We start from the raw sequence: 20,904 nt of genomic DNA, 5'->3' as shown, positions 1-20,904 counted from the left end.
TACCTAGAGTTGATTGGTGAATATTATTGCACATGGGGCATAACAAAAATGTAAACTAGGCACCAAAGAATGGATTGAGGCAACAAGTAAAGAGAAATTGGAGACCATACAATGGTTATATAAAATGCACAATACTGTGGATGCTTGAAATTTGAAATGAATTCTGAAAAAAACTCAGTGGGTCTGACAGCACATGTGGATAGAGAAACAGTGAGCTGACAGTGAGTCCAATATGATTCTTCTTCGGAACTGAAGGATACTTGTAAATAATAGTTAAATATTGTTGACAAAGTGAGATGAACAGCAAGTTGAACAGATGGTGGGGGCTTGAGAGAGTTAGCTCTCCCTGGGGTCAGTGATGCAGACAGTAATTAGTACATGTTAATTTGACAGGAATCTAGATCTGAATGTATCTTTGGCATATGATAAATGTTTAAAACAGGCATTGTATAGATCATATTAAAAGCTTTGGAGTCATGGACTTTAATAAGGCATTTGATAAGGTTCCCCATTGTAGACCAATGGAGAAAGTGAAGTCACATGGTGTGCAGGGTGTTCTAGCTAGGTGGATAAAGAACTGGTTAAGCAACAGGAGACAGAGTAGTAGTTGAAGGGAGTTTCTGCAAATGGAGAAAGGTGACTAGTGGTGTTCCACAGGGGTCAGTATTGGGGCCACTGTTGTTTGTAATATACATAAATGATCTAGAAAAAGGCACTGTTGGTATGATCAGCAAGTTTGCAGATGACACAAAAATTGGTGGAGTGGCAGAAAGCATAAGGGACTGTCAGAGAATACAGGAGGATATATATAGACTGGAGAGTTGGGCGGAAAAGTGGCAGATAGCTTTCAATCCAGACAAATGGGAGGTGATGCATTTAGGCAAGTCTAATTCTAGAGCGAATTATACAATGAATGGAAGAGCCTTGGGAAAAGTTGATGGACAGAGAGATCTGGGACTGCAGGTCCATTGTACCCTGAAGGTTGCTGCACAGGTGAATAGAGTGGTCAAGAAGGCATATAGTATGCTTGCCCTCATCGGACGGGGTATTGAGTATAAGAGCTAGCAAGTCATGTTAAAATTGTACAAAACATTGTTTCGGCCGCATTTAGAATACGGTGTACAGTTCTGGATGCCACATTACCAAAAGGATGTGGATGCTTTGGAGAGGGTGCAGAGAAGGTTTCGAGGACGTTGCCTGGTATGGAAGGTGCAAGCCATGAAGAGAGGTGGAGTAGGTTAGATTTATTTTCACTAGAAAAAAGGAAATTGAGGGGGGACCTGATTGAGGTTTACAAAATCATGAAGGGTATAGACAGGGTGGATAGAGACAAGCTTTTTCCCAGGCTGAAGGATTCAATAACGAGAGGTCATGCTTTCAAGGTGAGAGGTGGAAAGTTTAAGGGGGTTACATGCGGTAAGTACTTCACAGAGGGTGGTGGGCATTTGGAATGCGTTGCCAGCAGGTGGTGGTAGAGGCAGCATGTTAGATTCATTAAGATGCATCTGGACAGATGAATGAGTAGGTGGGGCGCAGAGGTATACAGATGCTTAGGAATTGACTGACAGGTTTAGACAGTACATTTGGATCAGCTCAGGCTTGGAGGGCCGAACGGCCTGTTCCTGGGCTGTAAATTTTCTTTGTTCTTTCTTATTGAATACTATGACATTAAAAGTGGTTCAACAGTAGAATAAGGACAATTCGAGGGATGTGCTCAAAAACCAATTATAGCAAATGAAATGCTGAAAATTGCATTAACAATCCTATTGAGCAGGGATGTTCAATATTGAACAGGTTATCAACAATAGATTTATAAATCATGAAGAGATATTAATTTCAATACAATCCATACAAAACAAGCTACTTTTGCCTTGTCCAGTAGGATGCATGACTGCACAAATTTAAGGAACATGAAATGACTGAAAGCTAAATATGCAGAAGTCACAATGTACAAGCAGCACGGTAGTTCAGTGGTTAGCCCTGCTGCATCATAATGCCAGACACCCGGATTTGATTCCATCCTCAAGCAAATATCGGTGTTTGCACGTTCTTCCCGTGTCTATGTGGGTTTCCGCCCACAGTCCAAAGATGTGTAAATTAGGTGGATTGGCCATACTAAATTGCACGTAGCATTCAGGGATAGGGGAAACGCAGAGTTACAGAGACAGGGTAGTGGGGTGGGTCTGGGTGAGCTGATCTTTGGAGGGTTAGTGTGATCTGTTGGGTCGAATTACCTGTTTCCACACTGTTGGGATCTATGCCAGAATTAATAGGAGATCTTTATCTAAAACGTTTACTAAAATATTCATAAATCATATTTACTGTGGGCTTAGAGTCATAGAGATGTACAGCATGGAAACAGACCCTTCCGTCCAACCCGTCCACGCCAACCAGATATCCCAACCCAATCTAGTCCCACCTGCCATCACTCTGCCCATATCCCTCCAAACCCTTCCTATTCATGTACCCATCCAAATGCCTCTTAAAATGTTGCAATTGTACCAGCCTCCACCACTTTCTCTGGCAGCTCATTCCATACATGTACCACCCTCTGTGAAAAAGTTGCCCCTTAGGTCCCTTTTATATCTTTCCCTTCTCACTCTACACCTATGTCCTTTAGTTCCGGACTCCCCCACCCCAGGGAAAAGACTTTGCCTATTTACCTTATCCATGCCCCTCGTAATTTTGTAAACCTCTATAAGGTCACTCCTCAGCCTCTGACGTTTCAGGGAAAACAGCCCCAGCCTTTTTAGATTAGATTAGATTACTTACAGTGCGGAAACAGGCCCTTCGGCCCAACAAGTCCACACTGACCCGCCGAAGCACAACCCACCCATACCCCTACATTTACCCCTTTAACCTAACACTACGGGCAATTTAGCGTGGCCAATTCACCTGACCCGCACATCTTTGTGACTGTGGGAGGAAACCGGAGCACCCGGAGGAAACCCACGCAGACACGGGGAGAATGTGCAAACTCCACACAGTCAGTCGCCTGAGTCAGGAATTGAACCCTGGTCTCTGGCGCTGTGAGGCAGCAGTGCTAACCACTGTGCCACCGTGCCGCCCACAGCCTGTTCAGCCTCTCCTTATAGCTCAAATCCTCCAATCCTGGCAACATAATCTTTTCTGAACCCTTTCAAGTTTCACATCTTTCCAATAGGAAGGAGACCAGAATTGCATGCAATATTCCAACAGTGGCCTAACCAATGTCCTGTACAGCCGCAACATGACCTCCCAACTCCTGTACTCAATACAAGAAAAGAAAGCATACCAAACGCTTTCTTCACTATCCTATCTATCTGCGACTCTACTTTCAAGGAGCTATGAACCTGCACTCCAAGGTCTCTTTGTTCAGCAACACTCCTTGGGACCTTATCATTAAGATGTATAAGTCCTGCTAAGATTTGCTTTCCCAAAATGCAGCACCTCGCATTTATCTGAATTAAACTCCATCTGCCACTTCTCAGACCATTGGCCCATCTGGTCAAGATCCTGTTGTAATCTAAGGTAACATTCTTCGCTTCCACTACACCTCCAATTTTGGTGTCATCAGCAAACTTACTACCTGTACCTCTTATGCTCGCATCCAAGTCATTTATGCAAATGATAAAAAGTAGAGGACCCAGCACCGATCCTTGTGGCATTCCACTGGTCACAGGCCTCCAGTCTGAAAAACAACCCTCCAACACCACCCTCTGTCTTCTACCTTTGAGCCAGTTCTGTATCCAAATGGCTAGTTCTCCCTGTATTCCATGAGATCTAACCTTGCTAACCAGTCTCCCATAGGGAACCTTGTTGAACGCCTTACTGAAGTCCATATAGATCACATCTACCCCTCTGCCCTTATCAATCCTCTTTGTTACTTCTTCAAAAAAACTCAGTCAAGTTTGAGAGACATGATTTCCCACACACAAAGCCATGTTGACTATCCCTAATCAGTCCTTGCCTTTCCAAATACATGCACATCCTGTCCCTCAGGATTCCCTCCAACAACTTGCCCACCACCGAGGTCAGGCTCACTGGTCTAGTGTTCCCTGGCTTGTCCTTACCACCGTTCTTAAACAGTGGCACCACGTTAGCCAACCTCCAGTCTACCAGCATCTCACCTGTGACTATTGATGATACAAATATCTCAGCAAGAGGCCCAGCAATCACTTCTCTCACTTCCCACAGAGTTCTAGGGTACACCTGATGAGGTCCTGAGTATTTATCCACCTTTACCCATTCCAAGACATCCAGCACTTCATACTCTGTAATATGGACATTTTTCAAGATTTCACCATCTATTTCCCTCTATTTTATATCTTCCATCTCCTGCTCCACAGCAAACACTGATGCAAAATACTTGTTTAATATCTTGACCATCCCCTGTGGCTCCACACAAAGTCCGCCTTGCTGATCTTTGAGAGGCCCTATTCTCTCCCTTGTTACCCTTTTGTCCTTAATGTATTTGTAAAAACCCTTTGGATTGAACATTAATGCTGTACAAATAGAAATTTTCACAAGTACTTCGGACCATTGATCTTTTGATACATTTGAAGGTCTGAACTAAACATTGTTAATGTAATTTGCTTTCTACTTGCTTTATAAAATGATTTCCTAAGGGAGTGTAATAGTATTAAATAAACTATTTCTTAAATCCAAAATTGTGAATTTATTCTTATTGCAGAATTATCTCAGCCAATATCTTTTAAACAGTTGTCTCAGTGGCCTTACAATTGTTTAAATGAATTTAGCTTACTTAACATATTATATCTAATATAGAATTTTTAATGTATGATACTTGTAATTGCAAACACCTTACAATAAATATTTTACTTCTGTTCAATGAAAATTAAGTCTTTAAAATATAAGTATTACTTAAAATGCGAGAAATGCACTAAACTGTACAACCTTTGGAGATTCGCTCAAAACACCTTTCCTGCAGATAAACCGTCACAGAGGAACTTAATGGAGTTCTTCTTGGTGTTCAAATTTAGACCACATTAAAATCTTTGAACACTTAATCATTTGTGAACAATTACTGGAATCTTGAATTTATTTTCACATTAACAAAATCTCACTTAAAGGTTTTGCTTGTGTGGGAGTTACCTTGATGGAGTGAAACCATATTTACCATTAAGAGCAGGAAAATCTTGCTTATTTCCCAGTCTATATACAACTAGTTGTTCTGATTTGAGATTTCAGTTCTTGATCTGACTTACTATCCAAAATCTCTTTTTGCCAAGTGTACTAAGACAGAAAACAAAGAACTGCAGATACTGTAAACTTGAAACAAAAACAAAAACAAAAACAGAAATGTTTGGAGAAACTCAGCAGGCTTGGCAGCATCTATGGAAAGTATTCTGAAGAATGGTCACTGGATCCAAAACATTGATTCTGCTTACTATCCATAGATGCTGTCAGACCCACTGAATTTCTACAGCATTTTCTGTTCTATGGCAAAAGTCAGCTTCGGGGCTAGGATGCCTTTTTCAAAAACTGAGGATTCTTCTATACAAATAAAATCTAGCTTCATATATTTAATATGGCCATTTGGATAAATGTACCTGAGGGCTGTCAGTATTAATGCAGTCTTGTAATAAAACAAGTGTACTCTGTAGTGAGATCGATAAGGTTAGGAAGATTACAAAATGAAAATAATGCACTATTAAACTAAATCACTAATATTATTATGCAATCCACTCAAGCCAAATAAAGTGGTCCCCATGACTAGTGACACTCCATTTCAATTGAAATGTTGTAGTTGGGCATAATAGAATGAATGGTTAGGATTAAAAAAAAGTACTAAAGATAGATTCTGGATTTAGGAGTTCAACTCGTTTTTAAAACATTCATTCATATAGGCATTGCTGGCTAGGCCAGCATTTATTGCCCATCCATAACTGCCCAAAGAGCAGTTAAGAGTCAACCATATTGCTGTGGATCTGGAGTCATGTGTGGACTAGACAAGATAAGGATGGCAGATTTTCTGAAAAAACATTAGTGAACAGGATGGATTTTTCTAACAATCAGCAGTGTTTATATGGTTGACATTGGGTTAATTTTTTTGTTGAATTTAAATTGCACTGTGGTGAATATCCACAGAACATTAGGCTAGGGTTATGGATTACTAGCACAGAGACTTTACCATTACATCGCTGCCTTCCCATGAGTTTGTTATTTAGTCATAATTTGTCCAATTGTCCAATTAAATATTGCAAAATGAAATGTTATTTTTGTTGGAACTTATTGTGAACAGATTTAAAAGCAGTAACGAGTACAATGTTGAACATACTTACCCTTGAACAAAAGACAAAAGCAGGGCCCAGTCCTTGAGTGCAAAACAAACCCGTTAATATATATAGAAAGCCTAAAGAGTAGGAATATAAAACCTAGGAGCAAAAGGAGACAAATATGTACGTCATCGACTCAGGATGTGCAAAAAGGAGGAGAGGTTTTACAAGCATACTGTCATAATTAACCAGAGGATGTAAAAGTAATAAACAATATGCAGCGAAGATCACAAATGGCAAACAGTTAACAATTTAGTGCTCAAATAATTCTAAGAGCACAAAAACAGTGATTCTTCTTACAAGTCTGCCAATTAAAATATTCTATAACCATCACAGAATATTTGTGTTTAATAATGATCATTTATTTAACCACATGCACCTTAATGGGCTTCCGATATAAATCTTAATCCTACATAATCATAACATAAAATATACTATGTATAAAAAGTGCCTTACAAACATTTGCATGAGGGGCAGAAGCAAGCCATTCAGCTCAGTGACAGTAGTGGCGACCAAGATAGCACTGCAAGCCTCTAAGCACCACCTACACTTTTACTTTTGAATATGGTGCCTTAGATATTGCCCACCATTAATACTGCTCTAAACTGCAGACTTACTGCAGGGTCTCTGTAGCCAGTTCACATTTTTCCTTTAATGCTGAAGATCCAGAATCATCTTGAGAGTACTCACAGAGGTGAAAAGACAAACAAACAATATATGGAAGAAGAGGCAGGAAGGTACATTGTAGATTACTGTTTGTGGGTGACCAGTGGACTAAATATTATGACTCTCCTTACATTCGCACATCTTTTGCGGAATTAGTCTCATTCTGATAGATTAGACAAAAGGAATGGTTTACAAAATAGATTGAAAGTAAATCAGTATAGGGAAAGAACAGATGAATATTTAGAAACAAATCTAAAGGACAAGTTTCTTCAATCACTGGTACAGACCAGGTTAACTTCTATTTGTCAGTAGCATTTTCAGCTAACAGCAGAATCACTGTTTTGCTTTTAACGGTACATTGCAGCTTTTTAGAATGACTTCTAAGTCTCAAATATTGATGCAAGGAACTCCTAAAAATATTGAATGCATGATTGTTTGACAATGTTGCAAGGCAATCAATTAGACGGCCTTCAACTGGAATTCCAACAAATACGAGACTGATTACTTCTTTTTAAAAAAAAGTGAAACAATCATTTAGAATAAACTCAACAAAAACTCATCCTTTCAGGGTTCAATTTAATTAAGGTTCATGCCTTTTGATTTGCAGAATTGTTTAGTCATGTTAAAGTTTAGGTGCTTTTTATCTTTGCTACACATATCCAATAACAGAATTTCTCAATCTGTGCCAACAGACCAGAGAAGCTTAAATATTTAGAAGAATGATGTTCTGCAAGAATTCAGTGCTGATTAACATTCTTGCATCTATCAACCATTAAACCAAGGGCATCAACATTGTCAGTGAGTTCAAGGCACAGTTCGGGAGCAACAGCATGCACAATGCCTGGGTTACCACAAATAAATACTACCCCAAGTTTGGGACTGCAGCTGTGGCAATGATGGTTTTCGAAAGGCAAGATATTGTCATAGAATAGAAATTGTGGGGTAAGGGAGGAAAAGAAACAATTGCTCAAATAGCAAGTAATATTTTACAAAATTAGAAAAAAAAACAATCTTTATTTTGAGCTACTGAACAATTAAGAAAATGTGCGATGATGGTAAAAATGGACTATCAAATTGATTTCCACCACAAGATTTTAACACCCAGTTTCTTTGAGAAGCAAAAATCTGAATTGTTACAGCGACGATGGCCATTTGGCTCAAAACATCTGTGCTGGATCTCTGTACGAGCATCATGATTTAGTGCCACCCTCCCTGTTGTTTCGGTTTAAAAAAAATCATCTAATGCATCTTGATGGACTGCAATGGTTTTGTAACAAAATATTAATTTAAAGATGGCTGCAGTGAGTGCCCAATTACAGGTTGAGCCAGCTCATGAATGTGTAAACACAAATCAGTCTGAATCAAAATTAACATGGTTATAAAAGAGCATTGAACTCAGACCTGTACCTCTGATTTACACCTTTCTGGGCAAGTTTCACATACAGAAGATCAATGTCACCTACAGATTATCTTGCTCAGAAACACATCAAGCCAAGAAATGAACTGTATGGTAGGCAACTGCTTTTAGGCAGAGCAGAGAGGCAAAAAAGGATTTGTAATAATAAAACTTGAAGATGCTTTCTCCCTCCTTTGTCTGTCTTCCTTTCAGAAAGCAACATCTGATGAAAAACAAATCAGAGAAACACTCATCCATTGAGAATTCAGAGATAATTACAAGTTTTGCTACTGCCGACGATACAAATTATTGAATAAACCACAACAGTCTCAGGCTAAAACTTAAATATTTCAAGAACTCTTTGCACTTTTGAACTGCATTTTCTTTTATCTTCTTGTCTGTTCTAGGCACTTCTCTTCTTAAACATTATATCTGTGTTTTCTTTCTGATGTTGCATTATATTGTTTTTCGGATGTGGGAGAAAGCTATAAATTTTTTTCTTTCAGTCAAGCAAAGCTTATAATTAGCTTCTTAATCATACACTGGAAAACAACATTTTACTTGAACTGTGATGTAGCTGCATTCTGAAAGGAATTAAAAGTTGTTGTTGTAGCCAACTAAAGAGGAGATGCTAAACAAGGAGGAAATGGATTCATCCCTCAGCTGGTCAAAAACAAAAATTATTGGGAGCAAATGGGGAATACTCTCCACAACATACATCGGGGAGAATCTTCCTGAATTGCAATAAAGTTGATAGTATGCTTAGAATTATCAATCCAGTATTTTTCAAGTTTATCATAATTCGGAATTGAACAGGAGTTATTCATTTAATTCTTCAGAACTATTTATGCATGATTGTCGAATGTAAATTCACTCATATTTAGTCTACTTCATTGTACATTATCAGTCATTGTTCACTAGATGGAAATGAGATTATTACATTATAAAACGACCAAGGATTTTAACCAGAGTTAACCTGTCTTATATTGACTTTTTTAAAAAAAAGTCATTAGTAGGAAACCGGGTCATTGGCTTTATTGCCTGCTGCTAGGTGCCCTTGAAGAGGTTGGGGGTGAGCTGCATTCATGAACTTCTGCTGTGTTATTAAGGAAGAAATACCAGGATTTTGATTCAATGTCTCTGAATCAAGATGGTGAATGGCTTTGAAGGGAACTTGCGGATGTTGTAATACCTGGTGCCCTTGTAATTCTAGAAGAAGCTGGTTTTGGAAGGTGCTGCCTGACGAGTCTTAGTGAATTTCCGCTGTGTATCTACTAGATGACACAACACTAGTGCTACAGAGCATCAATTTCAAACAAATTTAAGCATAACTCAGAAACTCAGGGTTCATTTCTACCCATTTGGTTTTATTAGCTTGAATATATTTTATGTAGTTGGCAAGATTGTAAAACGACTCTATTAAACGTGCTAGCCCCATGACCTCAATTATACAATGGAACTGTTCAGGATACAAAATATAATATGCTGCCAAAAGGGCACGGTTTCAGTGTCCTTTTGATAAGATCAGTAAACTTAAATGAAATGAGCAAGCATGTTAATATTCTACTGAAATTTGTCATGAACATGGATTTTGTCTAACTTTAGCTAGTTTTTAAATCAATATTTCCTTTGGCATATCACCAAGGTTCCAGTCTCCCCTTTTAGTGTGCAGTTTTAAATAATAGTTTTTAAGAAATTCAGTATTTCAATTCTACTACTTTTTATTTTCAAACAAAGCAGTCACATTTCTAAAGTTATGTTCAAGGGCAATTGCTCTCTTGCATTTATGGAATACAGGTTCACAATACGAAAGGTTACTCACGAGCAGAAAGAGGTTTTAGTAGGGAATGAAATCTATATTTTATATTCGGGCGTCTATTTATCAGCAAATACAATTAATTTACAATCTTATTCAGAACACTGGAATTTTCCTCTCAGCATTTCAATCCGACCATGGTTTCATAAATAACAAATGAGCCACATGACCACTTTGGAGTAAGCTTTCGATTAAAGGTAGAAACTTGAACAGAAATAGAGCCACACTCGAAAATCCACCAAAAAAGCAATGCAATGCAATGATGAGAAGTTGCTGGGAAAGCAATATGTGTCTCCTTTACAATCACCAATTTACATGAAAAGAAAATACGGTTAGGTGAGACCATTAATGAGGTCACTACAATGCTCTGCAGAACTTCAATGAAACTTGCCAATACATTAATTGGGGATGCAAATCGAAGAGAACTAGTTCATCACCATGCTCTGTAGAAGGTGAGCAAGTACTGAGATTCAAACAAAAGAAATAAAATCAAATTAGGTCACCTAATTTTTAAAATAAAAAAGGAACACAAGTCTATAAATTGGTGAGGCAAAAAGAGAAACGTCTGTAAATGAACCTTCCGGCTCAGTGAGCAAACCTACATCCAGAAACTCAACTTGAAGGAAGAATTGTTTGGTCTGAAATATCCAAGGGAAATAGAAGCTGAAATTAGTATACTTGCAAATGAATTCAGCAAGAGGAATTCTTACTTTGTGCTTTCTCATGCAGCTTGCTTCAAAAGATATGTAATTGGAGACGCTGGTGTTTGTCATGGATTATCTGATGAACAGTAAGTACGCACACAGAGTACATTGGGTTCTAACACTTGACCTTTACAATAACTAAAAACTTCTTTAGGCCATGTTCTTTCTACTGAATAAACTTGGCAATCAGCCTGCCGAGTAGAACTGCATCACACTGGAAAAACACATCACTTCTATACTTGGTGGGCATTGTTAAAGTCAAATAATTTAAAGTTTTTATTTGTCCAAATTTATAATTGGCGCAAGAAAACCCCAGAAAATTGGACATCATAAACCTTGCTAAATTTAGAAGACGACAATGAAACCACCTTGTTTCAGCATTATACAAGTCTTTAAAAATGGTGCAAGGCTAAAATCACACTGTACAGAATGCTATTTGGTCTATGAGCCAATGCAGGTTCTTTGAAACAGCAACATAATTAGTCCCAGCCCTCTATTTTTTCCCCTCACTTTTTTTTCCCCCTTTCATGTCTATTCAATTCCTTTTTGAAATTATGATTGAATTTATTTCCAGCACTCTTTGGGCATTGCATTCTAGACTAATACAACTTGCAAGAGAAAACTATCGATATACCAGAGGGGAGGAGTAATGTTAAAAGATTAAATTGTACTACTTCTCTGAACATTAATGTAATGTTAAAGGGTTAAATGTATTGTCTTCCTCCAGAAACTGAACATTCTGGAACTGGGTGGGGGCGACATTCATGCAGGAATGCGGATGACTCCCACTTCATTTAGGCAGCCATTTACTACTACGCTCCTGCAATTATCAAATTAAACTCTCATTCAGTCCCTTCCATTTAGAAGTGCTTTTGTAACCATGCCCCAAAGCTAGGACATATCACACCTGTATACTAGTGAGAGTGGGTCATGTCGTTTTGTGGCTAGCTGATTTTCATGTGTCCTGGCGGCTAATTCTCTGCCTGTTTGTCTAACGTAGTGTTTGTTACAGGTCTTGCATGGTATTTTGTAAATTACATTAGTTTTGCTTGTTGTCTGTATAGGGTCTTTCAAGTTCATTAACTGCTAATTTAGTGGGTTTGTGGGCTACCATAATGCCAAGGGGTCTGAGTAGTCTGGCAGTCATTTCAGAGATAGCTTTGATGTAGGGGAGAGTGGCTAGGGTTTCTGGATGTGTTTTGTCTGCTTGTTTGGGCTTGTTGCTGAGAAAATCGACAGACTATGTTCATTGGGTACCCATTCTTTTTGAATACATGGTATAGGTAACCCACCAACACACTAAAACAGCAGCTAATGAATTTGAAAGACCCTATACAGACAACAAGCAAAAATAATGTCATTTACAAAATACCGTGCAAGAACTGTAACAAACACTACATTGGACAAACAGGCAGAAAACTAGCCATCAGGATATATGAACATCAACTAGACACGAAACAACATGACCCTCTCTCATTAACATTCTGACACACAGATAAGGAAGGATACCACTTTGACTGGGACAACACATCCACCCTAGGACAAGCCAAACAGAGACACACACAAGAATTCCTAGAAGCATGGCATTCCAACTGGAACTCTATCCACAAACACATTGAGTTAGACCCCATCTACCACCCTCTGAGAAAAAGAACAGGACATGACATCACAGGAAATGACATCGACCCAAAGAAACCCAAACATATAAATAGAAAGCAGGAATTATCAGCAGTGCTTCGCCTGGAGGCCCACTGAAGATGTTACCTAGTATGGTGATGAAACGTCTGTAAATTAACCTTCCGGCTCAATGAACAAACCTACATCCAGAACCTCAATTTGAGCTACAAATCTTCTCAAAACTTGCTAAGTATATAAATTCTGCCCTGATTTGCCTTTCCAAAATGCAGCATCTCACATTTATCTAAAACAAATACTATTTGCCACTCCTTCGCCCATCTGATCAAAGTCCTGTTGTACTCAGAAAAAACCTTTTTTGCTATCCACTACACCAACAATTTTAGTGTCATATGCAAACTTACTAAACATATCTCCTATGTCTACATCCAAATGATTCAAATAAATGACAAAAACAGTGGATCCAGCATAGATCCATGCGACACACCACTGGTGGCAGGCCTCTAGTCTGAAAAGCAACTCTCCAACACCCTCTGCCACCAATTTTCGAGCCAGTTCTGTATTCAAATAGCTAGATCTCCCTTTATTCTGTGTGATCTAACCTTGTTAACTAGTCTACCAAATGGAAACTTGTCAAAAGCCTTATTGAAGTCCATATAGATCACGTCCACCGCTCTGCCTTCACCAATCCTCTTCGTTACTTCTTCAAAAAACTCAATCAAGTTAGTAGGAAATGATCTTCTAATGCACAAAGCTTTGTTGACCGTTCTTTAACTTTCCAAATACATGTAAATCCTGTCACTCAGGATCCCCTCCAACAACCTACCCATCACTGTAGTCTATAGTTCTCTAGCATTTCCTTACCACCTTAAATAGTGGCACCATGTTAGCCAACTCCCAATCTTGTGGCACCTCATCTGTGGCTATCGATGATACAAACATCTCAGCAAGGGGCCCAGCAATTATTTCCCTAGCTTTCCACAAAGTTCTACGGTACACCTGAATAGGTTCTGGGGGTTTATCCATCTTTATGCATTTTAAGAAGTTTTGCACCTCCTCCTCTATAATATGGACATTTCAAGATGCCGGTATTTATTTCCAAGTTCTTTAGCTTCCATATCCTTCTCCACAGTAAACACTATTCAAAATACTCATTTAGTATATCCCCATCTCCTGCAGTTCCACACATAGGCAGCCTTACGATCTTTAAGGGGCCCTATTCTCTTCCTAGTTACTTTTTTGGTTACCTTAATGTATTTGTAGAATCCCTCTGGATTCTCCTAAAGCCATCGCATGTCCCCTTTTCAACTTCCCGATTTCCCTCTTATGTATATTTCTACTACCTTTGTACTCTTCTAGGGATTCAGTCGATCCCTGCTGTCTACACTGGGCATATGCTTTCTTCTTTTTCTTGACCAAAACCACAATTTGTGCAAATGAAAAGAAAGAGGGTATTTCTTTCAGTTGTTGGAAACAATTAAAAAAAAAGTCACTGTTGAAGGAAAGCGAGGCAAATGAGTTTCAGCTAACTACCAAAGAATCTCCAAACAACACAACTGTCAAAAGATAGTACTAGCACTACAGAAATCACCCACTTAACAGCCGCAACATTTCACAATCTATTCATCATGGATAAGTCAAATGCAGATTAGTACTTACTGTTTATTTTTACTTTTTGGACTGCACCTCAAATTTCTAATGTGTTGTGTTGTAATGTTTTCTCATGGTTTAATAGCTAATAAATCCAATTATGCTTAACTCAAAATCTGGTTAAATTTATGTCTTTCAAACTTAAATACATTTGGGCTGGGAAAAGTTCTCGTTGAGAAGTGATCCTCCTAAATTGAGTTTATTATATACAGTCAAAGGAGGGGTTAAGTAATATTCAGGAGAAAGTGAGGTCTGCAGATGCTGGAGATCAGAGCTGAAAATGTGTTGCTGGAAGAGCGCAGCAGGTCAGGCAGCATCCAGGGAACAGGAGAATCGACGTTTCGGGCATAAGCCCTTCCTGAAGAAGAACTTATGCCCGAAACATCGATTCTCCTGTTCCCTGGATGCTGCCTGACCTGCTGTGCTCTTCCAGCAACACATTTTCAGCTTAAGTAATATTCATCCAGTTCATCCCTCTTCACCCAACAGTTTAAACATTTTGGGCAAATGCAGTCAAGATGGGCAAATGCAGACAGACTGGGGACCTTTACCTGATGAGCAGTTCTGTTAAACAGTCTGCAACAAGGGCCCACAAAAGAGTTGAAAAAAAACAGTTTTAGAAACTTTTCAACGAAGGAATACTCACCTAACTGGGACTAGAAAAACTGAGATAATGAATGTGGAGTCTGTAAAAGAAACCAACAGGAGTGCAGGATCTGTTACAAAAGTGGGGGGGTTGGCAGAAGGAGAGATGAAAAGCACAGGAGAGAGTAAGACTGAAAAACACAATCTCCTGAAAGTGTAAAAGAGGGAAGTCCTGGAGATTGGAAGTAGAAAGCCAGAAATGTCCTAGTCAAAGTTCCTCTTTTCCATGAGTTACTGAATGCTAGCACATAAGTACAATAAGCTATTAAGAAGACCAATACAATGTTAGGCTTTATCACAGTTAGTTTGAATACAGGAGTAGTGGAGTCATGCTTCACATGTATAGAAGCTTGGTTAGACCACACCAAGGGTACTCTGTGCCATTTTGCTTCATTCATCAGAAAGAGAGGGAATGCATCGGATGCTCACCAGACTTGCTCCCAGAATAGTGAGCATGTCCTATGAAGACAGCTCAGGCAAACTGGATTTGTCCTCAAGTTTAAATAATACCAAATCTCATTGGGTAATTTGTAGGTTTCAAAAAGGAATAGATAGGGTGGAGTCAAGATTAGAGTGGTGCTGGAAAAGCATAGCAGGTCAGGCAGCATCTGAGGAGCAGGAAAATTGATGTTTCGGGCAAAAGCCCTTCATCAGGAATTCCTGATGAAGGGCTTTTGCCCAAAACGTCGATTTTCCTGCTCCGCTTTTCCAGCACCACTCTAATCTTGACTCTAAACTCCAGCATCTGCAGTACCTACTTTCGCAATAGAAATGGTGGATGCAGATAAGAAATTTCCCTTGCTGTGGCAGCCTTGAACTTGGGCAGACAATTTTAAAAGAAGGGTGAAGTCACTTTGAACAGAGATGAGAATAATTTATCTTTTGCTCAAAGGGTAATGAATCTTTGGAATTTGAGGCCACAGAATGCAGTGGAAATTCAGTTTTTGAGTATGCTTAAAGTGGGGATGATAGATGATAGATTTCTGATTACCAGTGGCATAAAAGGTTATGGAAATAGTATGATTAAAAGGCAGCTGAGTGTTCAATTGGTCATAATGCTAATAAATGACAGAAGAGACTTGAGGCTGAATGGCCTACTGTTCCTATGTAATGGATGTGAGTGTAATGAATACCATCAATTGTATATTTTATGATCAAACAGTCATATTTCATCAAATTTAGCATTTATGTGTCATCACATTTCAAAGCTTCTCATATATTATGAATTACTTGAGGTAGAGTGACTATGTTAGAGACAAATATCAAACAGTTTAGTGCAGAAAGTGTGATTAGGCCAATGTCTTGGTGTACAGAAATGTGTCAGCAATAGTTTTAATTTAAAAACACTTGCTCTTAACTAATGCCTGTTGTTTTGTGCCAACTGAAATACAATTGTGAGTAGGAAAAGAAGGCTTTCATTCAGAGTTATAGATTTAAGTTTAATGCAGCAATGATTATTGGCGATATTGACAAAATCATCTTCTGCTTCTGAAAGAATTAAAATCCCCTATTTATCAAAACAAATACAGTAGGTGTTGTCTCCATGTGGCTGCAGCGTCACCTAACAAAGGACGTAGAGACTGAAAAAGGAGCACCTGGAAACCAAAAGGTACTCTGAGAAATCTCAAGAGATAGACTTAAAAATAAAATTTGAGCCCTGCTTAAGGCACAGCTTCACTTTGAATTAGCTGTGAACATCACGTCATAGAATTATCAAGTAACTTTCCTTTCCATACAGATTTATAGCTACTGAATGCAAATACAGTTCCATATTTAAATCTATTATGCAAACTGGAAGATTATTCCTCCTGATCAATATTTAATGGTGCCCAAATCATGGTTTTCATATCCAACAAAAAACCGATTATGGCTGCTATCTTTGCACATCCATGAATTCAGTTAGGAAGAGAAAACACCTTTTAAATACAATACTTTGCTTGTGAAAAACAATAGCTTGTAGAATAGCAAATAATGTGAAAGAGCAATGAGGCATGGACACAATGATTAGCTTTAGTACAAAAAAAAACTTAGCAAGTATATTCACATCACATTGTAAAGCACAACCTGAATTAAAATTGTAAAAGCATGTGTCTTTCAAACAAGCCACTTTGCAATAATTTATTTTTCTAAATGTAACAATATTGGGCATTGCAGTTTTAAAGTATATTCTTGCTCCATAATCAAACTGTAGAACAAGCATAGCACAATGATTACTTCAATAAGCCAACATTAATTTGAATCTGGTCCACAATGTAATGCCTTCAACAGCTACTGATATAAATTGGCCAAGCAGGTAGCAAATGAAATCACTTACCATTTCTGAATTTGAACCATTATGTAATTTCATTGCTTTCTCTTGTACATTTCCAATAACTGCATCAGCACAAAGTGCCATTGAAATAAACGCTATGCCTAAAAAACAAAGTTTTCAAACTAATTGCAAACATAAGAAAAATTACAATCATTCACTTTAGTCAAACATAATATGCTGTCATGATTTCAATTATTAAAACAACAATTCAGATGCTTACTTTAGTAATTCTCCCTTCTTGGCAAGACTGAAAAAGCTTGTGGTTAAACTGTATGTGCTAGCACTAACAATGCTGCAAACATACATTAACATCTCAATTTTTACCAAAAGCTGGGCTTGATGGTGGGTCTGAAAAGAAAACAGGAAGGTAGAGATGTCAGGGAGGGCCCTTTAGTTGGAAGGGTTTAGGCCGAAAGCTCAGTATGTTGACTAAAGTCACATAAAGCAATGGTGGTGCAAGAGCCCAAAATAGAAAGAGTGAAAATGGAGCTTGCAACAACAGAAGGATCAAGGATGGATCTCTTGGGAGAAGTGGTTGTTGCTGACAGTTTTAAAGAGGAAGTGGACACTATTTGATGAGGAACAACCATTTACAAAAGTAAAATACTGTGGATGCTGGAAAACAAAATCAGGAAGTGCTGAAAAATACTCAACTGCATTTACATTGACAGGAACACACTTGTCAGATCATTCTGAAGAAAGGTTAAAGGCTTGAAATGAGAAATCCATCTCTGCTCCATATATTCTGCCTGACCTGCTGATCATTTCTAGCATTTTCTATTTATAAAGGACACTGTTGGATCAAGGGGACAGAAGATGGTCTCATGAAACATTCTGAGAGAGCAGATGAGAAAGAAACAGGGTGAAAGCCCAAGGGATGAGGGAGAACAGCAGAAGCAACTAAACAGGTGGTTGCAATGTGACTGACAACAGAAACCATGAGCTGCTCATGTTTGCTGGAAATTAGAACTCAGGGGAGGGATTTAAAGAAATAGCTGATGGTTAAGCAAACGTGCTAGGAATTACTTCTGATCTATAGGATGATATTGGAATAGTGGGTAAGTTTAGCAGAGAAAGATAGAGATACTATAGTTGTAGGTATGATCTGATAATGGATAACCAAGGCTGTTCTGTACTTAATAAGCTCAAATTTACAGAAGTGAAGAAATTGAGCAGCTCAAAGAAATAGGAATTTATACTGGGTACGTTTTCAAAAGGTGGAGGTGATGGAGTAACTGCTAAGAGATAGTTAGTGTGATTCTAAGTAAGTTTCTTTTTAAAACCTAGTAAGGATTCAAACAGTGAGGCTGTAGTAAGCAGAATTATGTGGGTGATGGGAGGTGCTCAAGAGATTGTAGTAAATGAGTGGTTGTGTGAGATTGTGGCATTGGTCATGAATATTGACAGGAGAATTCATATAAAATGAGCAGTCTGAGGAGAACAAAACAAATTTGAAGAACGTGCAAACAAAGTTGAGGTGGAGGTTTAAATCACCATGGCTGAGGAGTTACTCAATACAGAGATAAAATAGAAGAGAAAGGAGCATATCTTGGCAAGAATTTTGATCTGTCACAGGGATGGGATTGGAGTTAAGATAAGGTGCTTATAAAATTAAGAAGCATCAGAAGATTTGGGAGAATGCAACGGATTTAGTAATAAAGGTTACCATTCCCTGGGCAAGACAGCTGGAAAGTATAGCAGAGACAGAAACAAGGAGCAGGGTATGGCACCCATGAGCCAAATACCTGCACAGGACAAAGCAATGATCTGAATGGTATTGCTGAAATTAAAGTAAAGGCAAAAACTATGCATAAGTCAATGGACATTCTGGAAGGAAACGGTAAGAAAGGTAGCTTTTGCAAAAACATTGGCAGAATTCAAATAGACAGCAGTAAATAGCATGAGCAAGATGTCATAAAGTTGACAAGGTTAAAAACCAATGGATCCTCTGGGCGAATTCCCAGAGAAATGTTGGAATAGGAGAGGGTGGCTGTTCATTAAAAGGCAACAACAGATACTTCACAGGAGGCATGGAGACCAATGCTTAGAAAGGCCCCTGAACACAACTTGACTGTAGCTCCTCACCCCATCAGTTCATTCTAGCTTTGACTGCTTTAACTGACTGTCTAAAAAGGCTAGTTTTACTTCATAATGTTGTAGACCACTATACTCAGATGGCAGAATTTTGCTTCTCAAGGCAAAACTGTCCAGAGCAAATCAGATTTCCTCACAATTATACAGCTGCCAAGGCATTTTACTCCTCCAAAGAAACTGCTGGTCAGTGAAAATGCACACACTCCTGCTTTATTTTGTAGCAAATATACGTTAGAAAAGTAAATTTGGTCTCTGAAGTAACTGTCAGCCACTTTATCAACCCTCAGGCAGTTGACCTCATGTGTATTCACCACTCGAAACTTAATACTGAGTATATCAAAACAGTTTATACAAATAATGCTCAAATTTTAAGAAACTTTACAGCTAATATTGAATAGGTTTGCTTTCCTGTTTTTAAAAAAAGTGCACCTGCGCACTTTTAAAAGTCAAACCTTTTAGAAGTTAACTACTCAAACATGTAGCTGAAAATGTGTTGCTGGAAAAGCGCAGCAGGTCAGGCAGCATCCAGGGAACAGGAGAATCGACGTTTCGGACATAAGCCCTTCTTCAGGAAACGTCGATTCCCTGTTCCCTGGATGCTGCCTGACCTGCTGTGCTTTTCCAGCAACACATTTTCAGCTCTGATCTCCAGCATCTGCAGACCTCACTTTCTCCTCAAAGATTTCTACTCAAACATGTAGTTGTACTCTGACTTTGTTCATGTTATACATTTTTGAGCATTTCCTTCCTTTAAGTGATCCACTAAAAGTAGAAATGTGATTGTAACTCTGTAATCCTGATTCTATATTTTAAAACTGGATGCTCAAAAACGTCACTAATCAATGGACATAAGAATTTGACAGTAACAAAACAATTCAAGGTATTCTGCATTTATTACTAAATTAAGCAGATGAGAGTTTACTTGCAAACGCCACAAATTAGGTTCGAGTACCAAAATACACAGCTTCTGACCTGTTAGATAATCAAACCCTATTATACATTTACCTGAAAGAAAGAAAACAAATATAAACAGCATAAAAATGACCAATGTGCAAATACTTGGCAAAGGTTTTGAATCAACTGAAATCACATGCCTCACCTGTCAGATTGAAATTAGGTGCCACTTTGCTATCAGCCAAAGTGAACCAAATCAGACCCAGACTCATACAAAGTGCAGCTGACACATCTATAATATTATAACGTTTCCCTGTTAGGAGGAAACAGATTAACAAATGATGAGTGTGAATGTATCTTGACAATTTTACTTTTGAAAGGCTTTCTAACCAGCAAGATCTGGGAATGCAAGCTAAAACAGGCCAAATATTTTTAAGAGACATTGAGGCTTTGTTCCACAAATTATTCTACAAACATTTAATTAAATGACAATGAAAATGCAACAATTTTCACTTACGGGTCACTGTATCTACTTTTCCTACCCAACCTTTAAGGGCTAGGAATAAAATTGACGTCAAGCTAAAACAGAATATGCATCAGTACAAAATGATCCCTGGAAGAATTAATAAATCCTTTCTGGCCAAAATTTAAATTGAAAAACCAACAGCATCAATTAAGTTAATGCATCTCATTGTTGTTTGCAGGACCTTTTTGTACATACTACACAGTGACTATACTTCCTCATACTTCATTGATTGTAAATTGTATTAAATAAATTGATAAAAAAAAAAGTTAACGCATTGTTTTTATCCTAA

General features: G+C 38.3%; 1 protein-coding gene across 2 annotated transcripts in view; it reads right to left on the bottom strand.

Annotated features, from left to right (window-relative positions):
* The window catches only part of slc35b3 (solute carrier family 35 member B3), a 46,939-nt gene that overhangs the window by 8,006 nt on the left and 18,029 nt on the right, over window positions 1–20,904 (bottom strand). Inside the window, exons 5-7 of one of the 2 annotated variants that reach the window (XM_043688590.2) lie at window positions 20,295–20,402; window positions 17,105–17,202; window positions 6,285–6,377 (exon numbers count right to left, since the gene is read on the bottom strand). In XM_043688590.2, coding sequence (XP_043544525.1) covers window positions 6,285–6,377; window positions 17,105–17,202; window positions 20,295–20,402 — 299 coding nt within the window. The remainder of the gene's footprint in view (window positions 1–6,284; window positions 6,378–17,104; window positions 17,203–20,294; window positions 20,403–20,904) is intronic. The other variant, XM_043688591.2, reaches the window with a different exon arrangement.

Source organism: Chiloscyllium plagiosum, unplaced genomic scaffold, assembly GCF_037043375.1.
Source record: "Chiloscyllium plagiosum isolate Xiang-an unplaced genomic scaffold, Cpla_swu_hap1 HiC_scaffold_4, whole genome shotgun sequence".
NCBI classification, from domain to species: Eukaryota; Metazoa; Chordata; class Chondrichthyes; order Orectolobiformes; family Hemiscylliidae; genus Chiloscyllium; species Chiloscyllium plagiosum.
The sequence above is the reverse complement of the archived record's forward strand: the minus strand, read 5'-3'. Positions and strand labels throughout refer to the sequence as shown.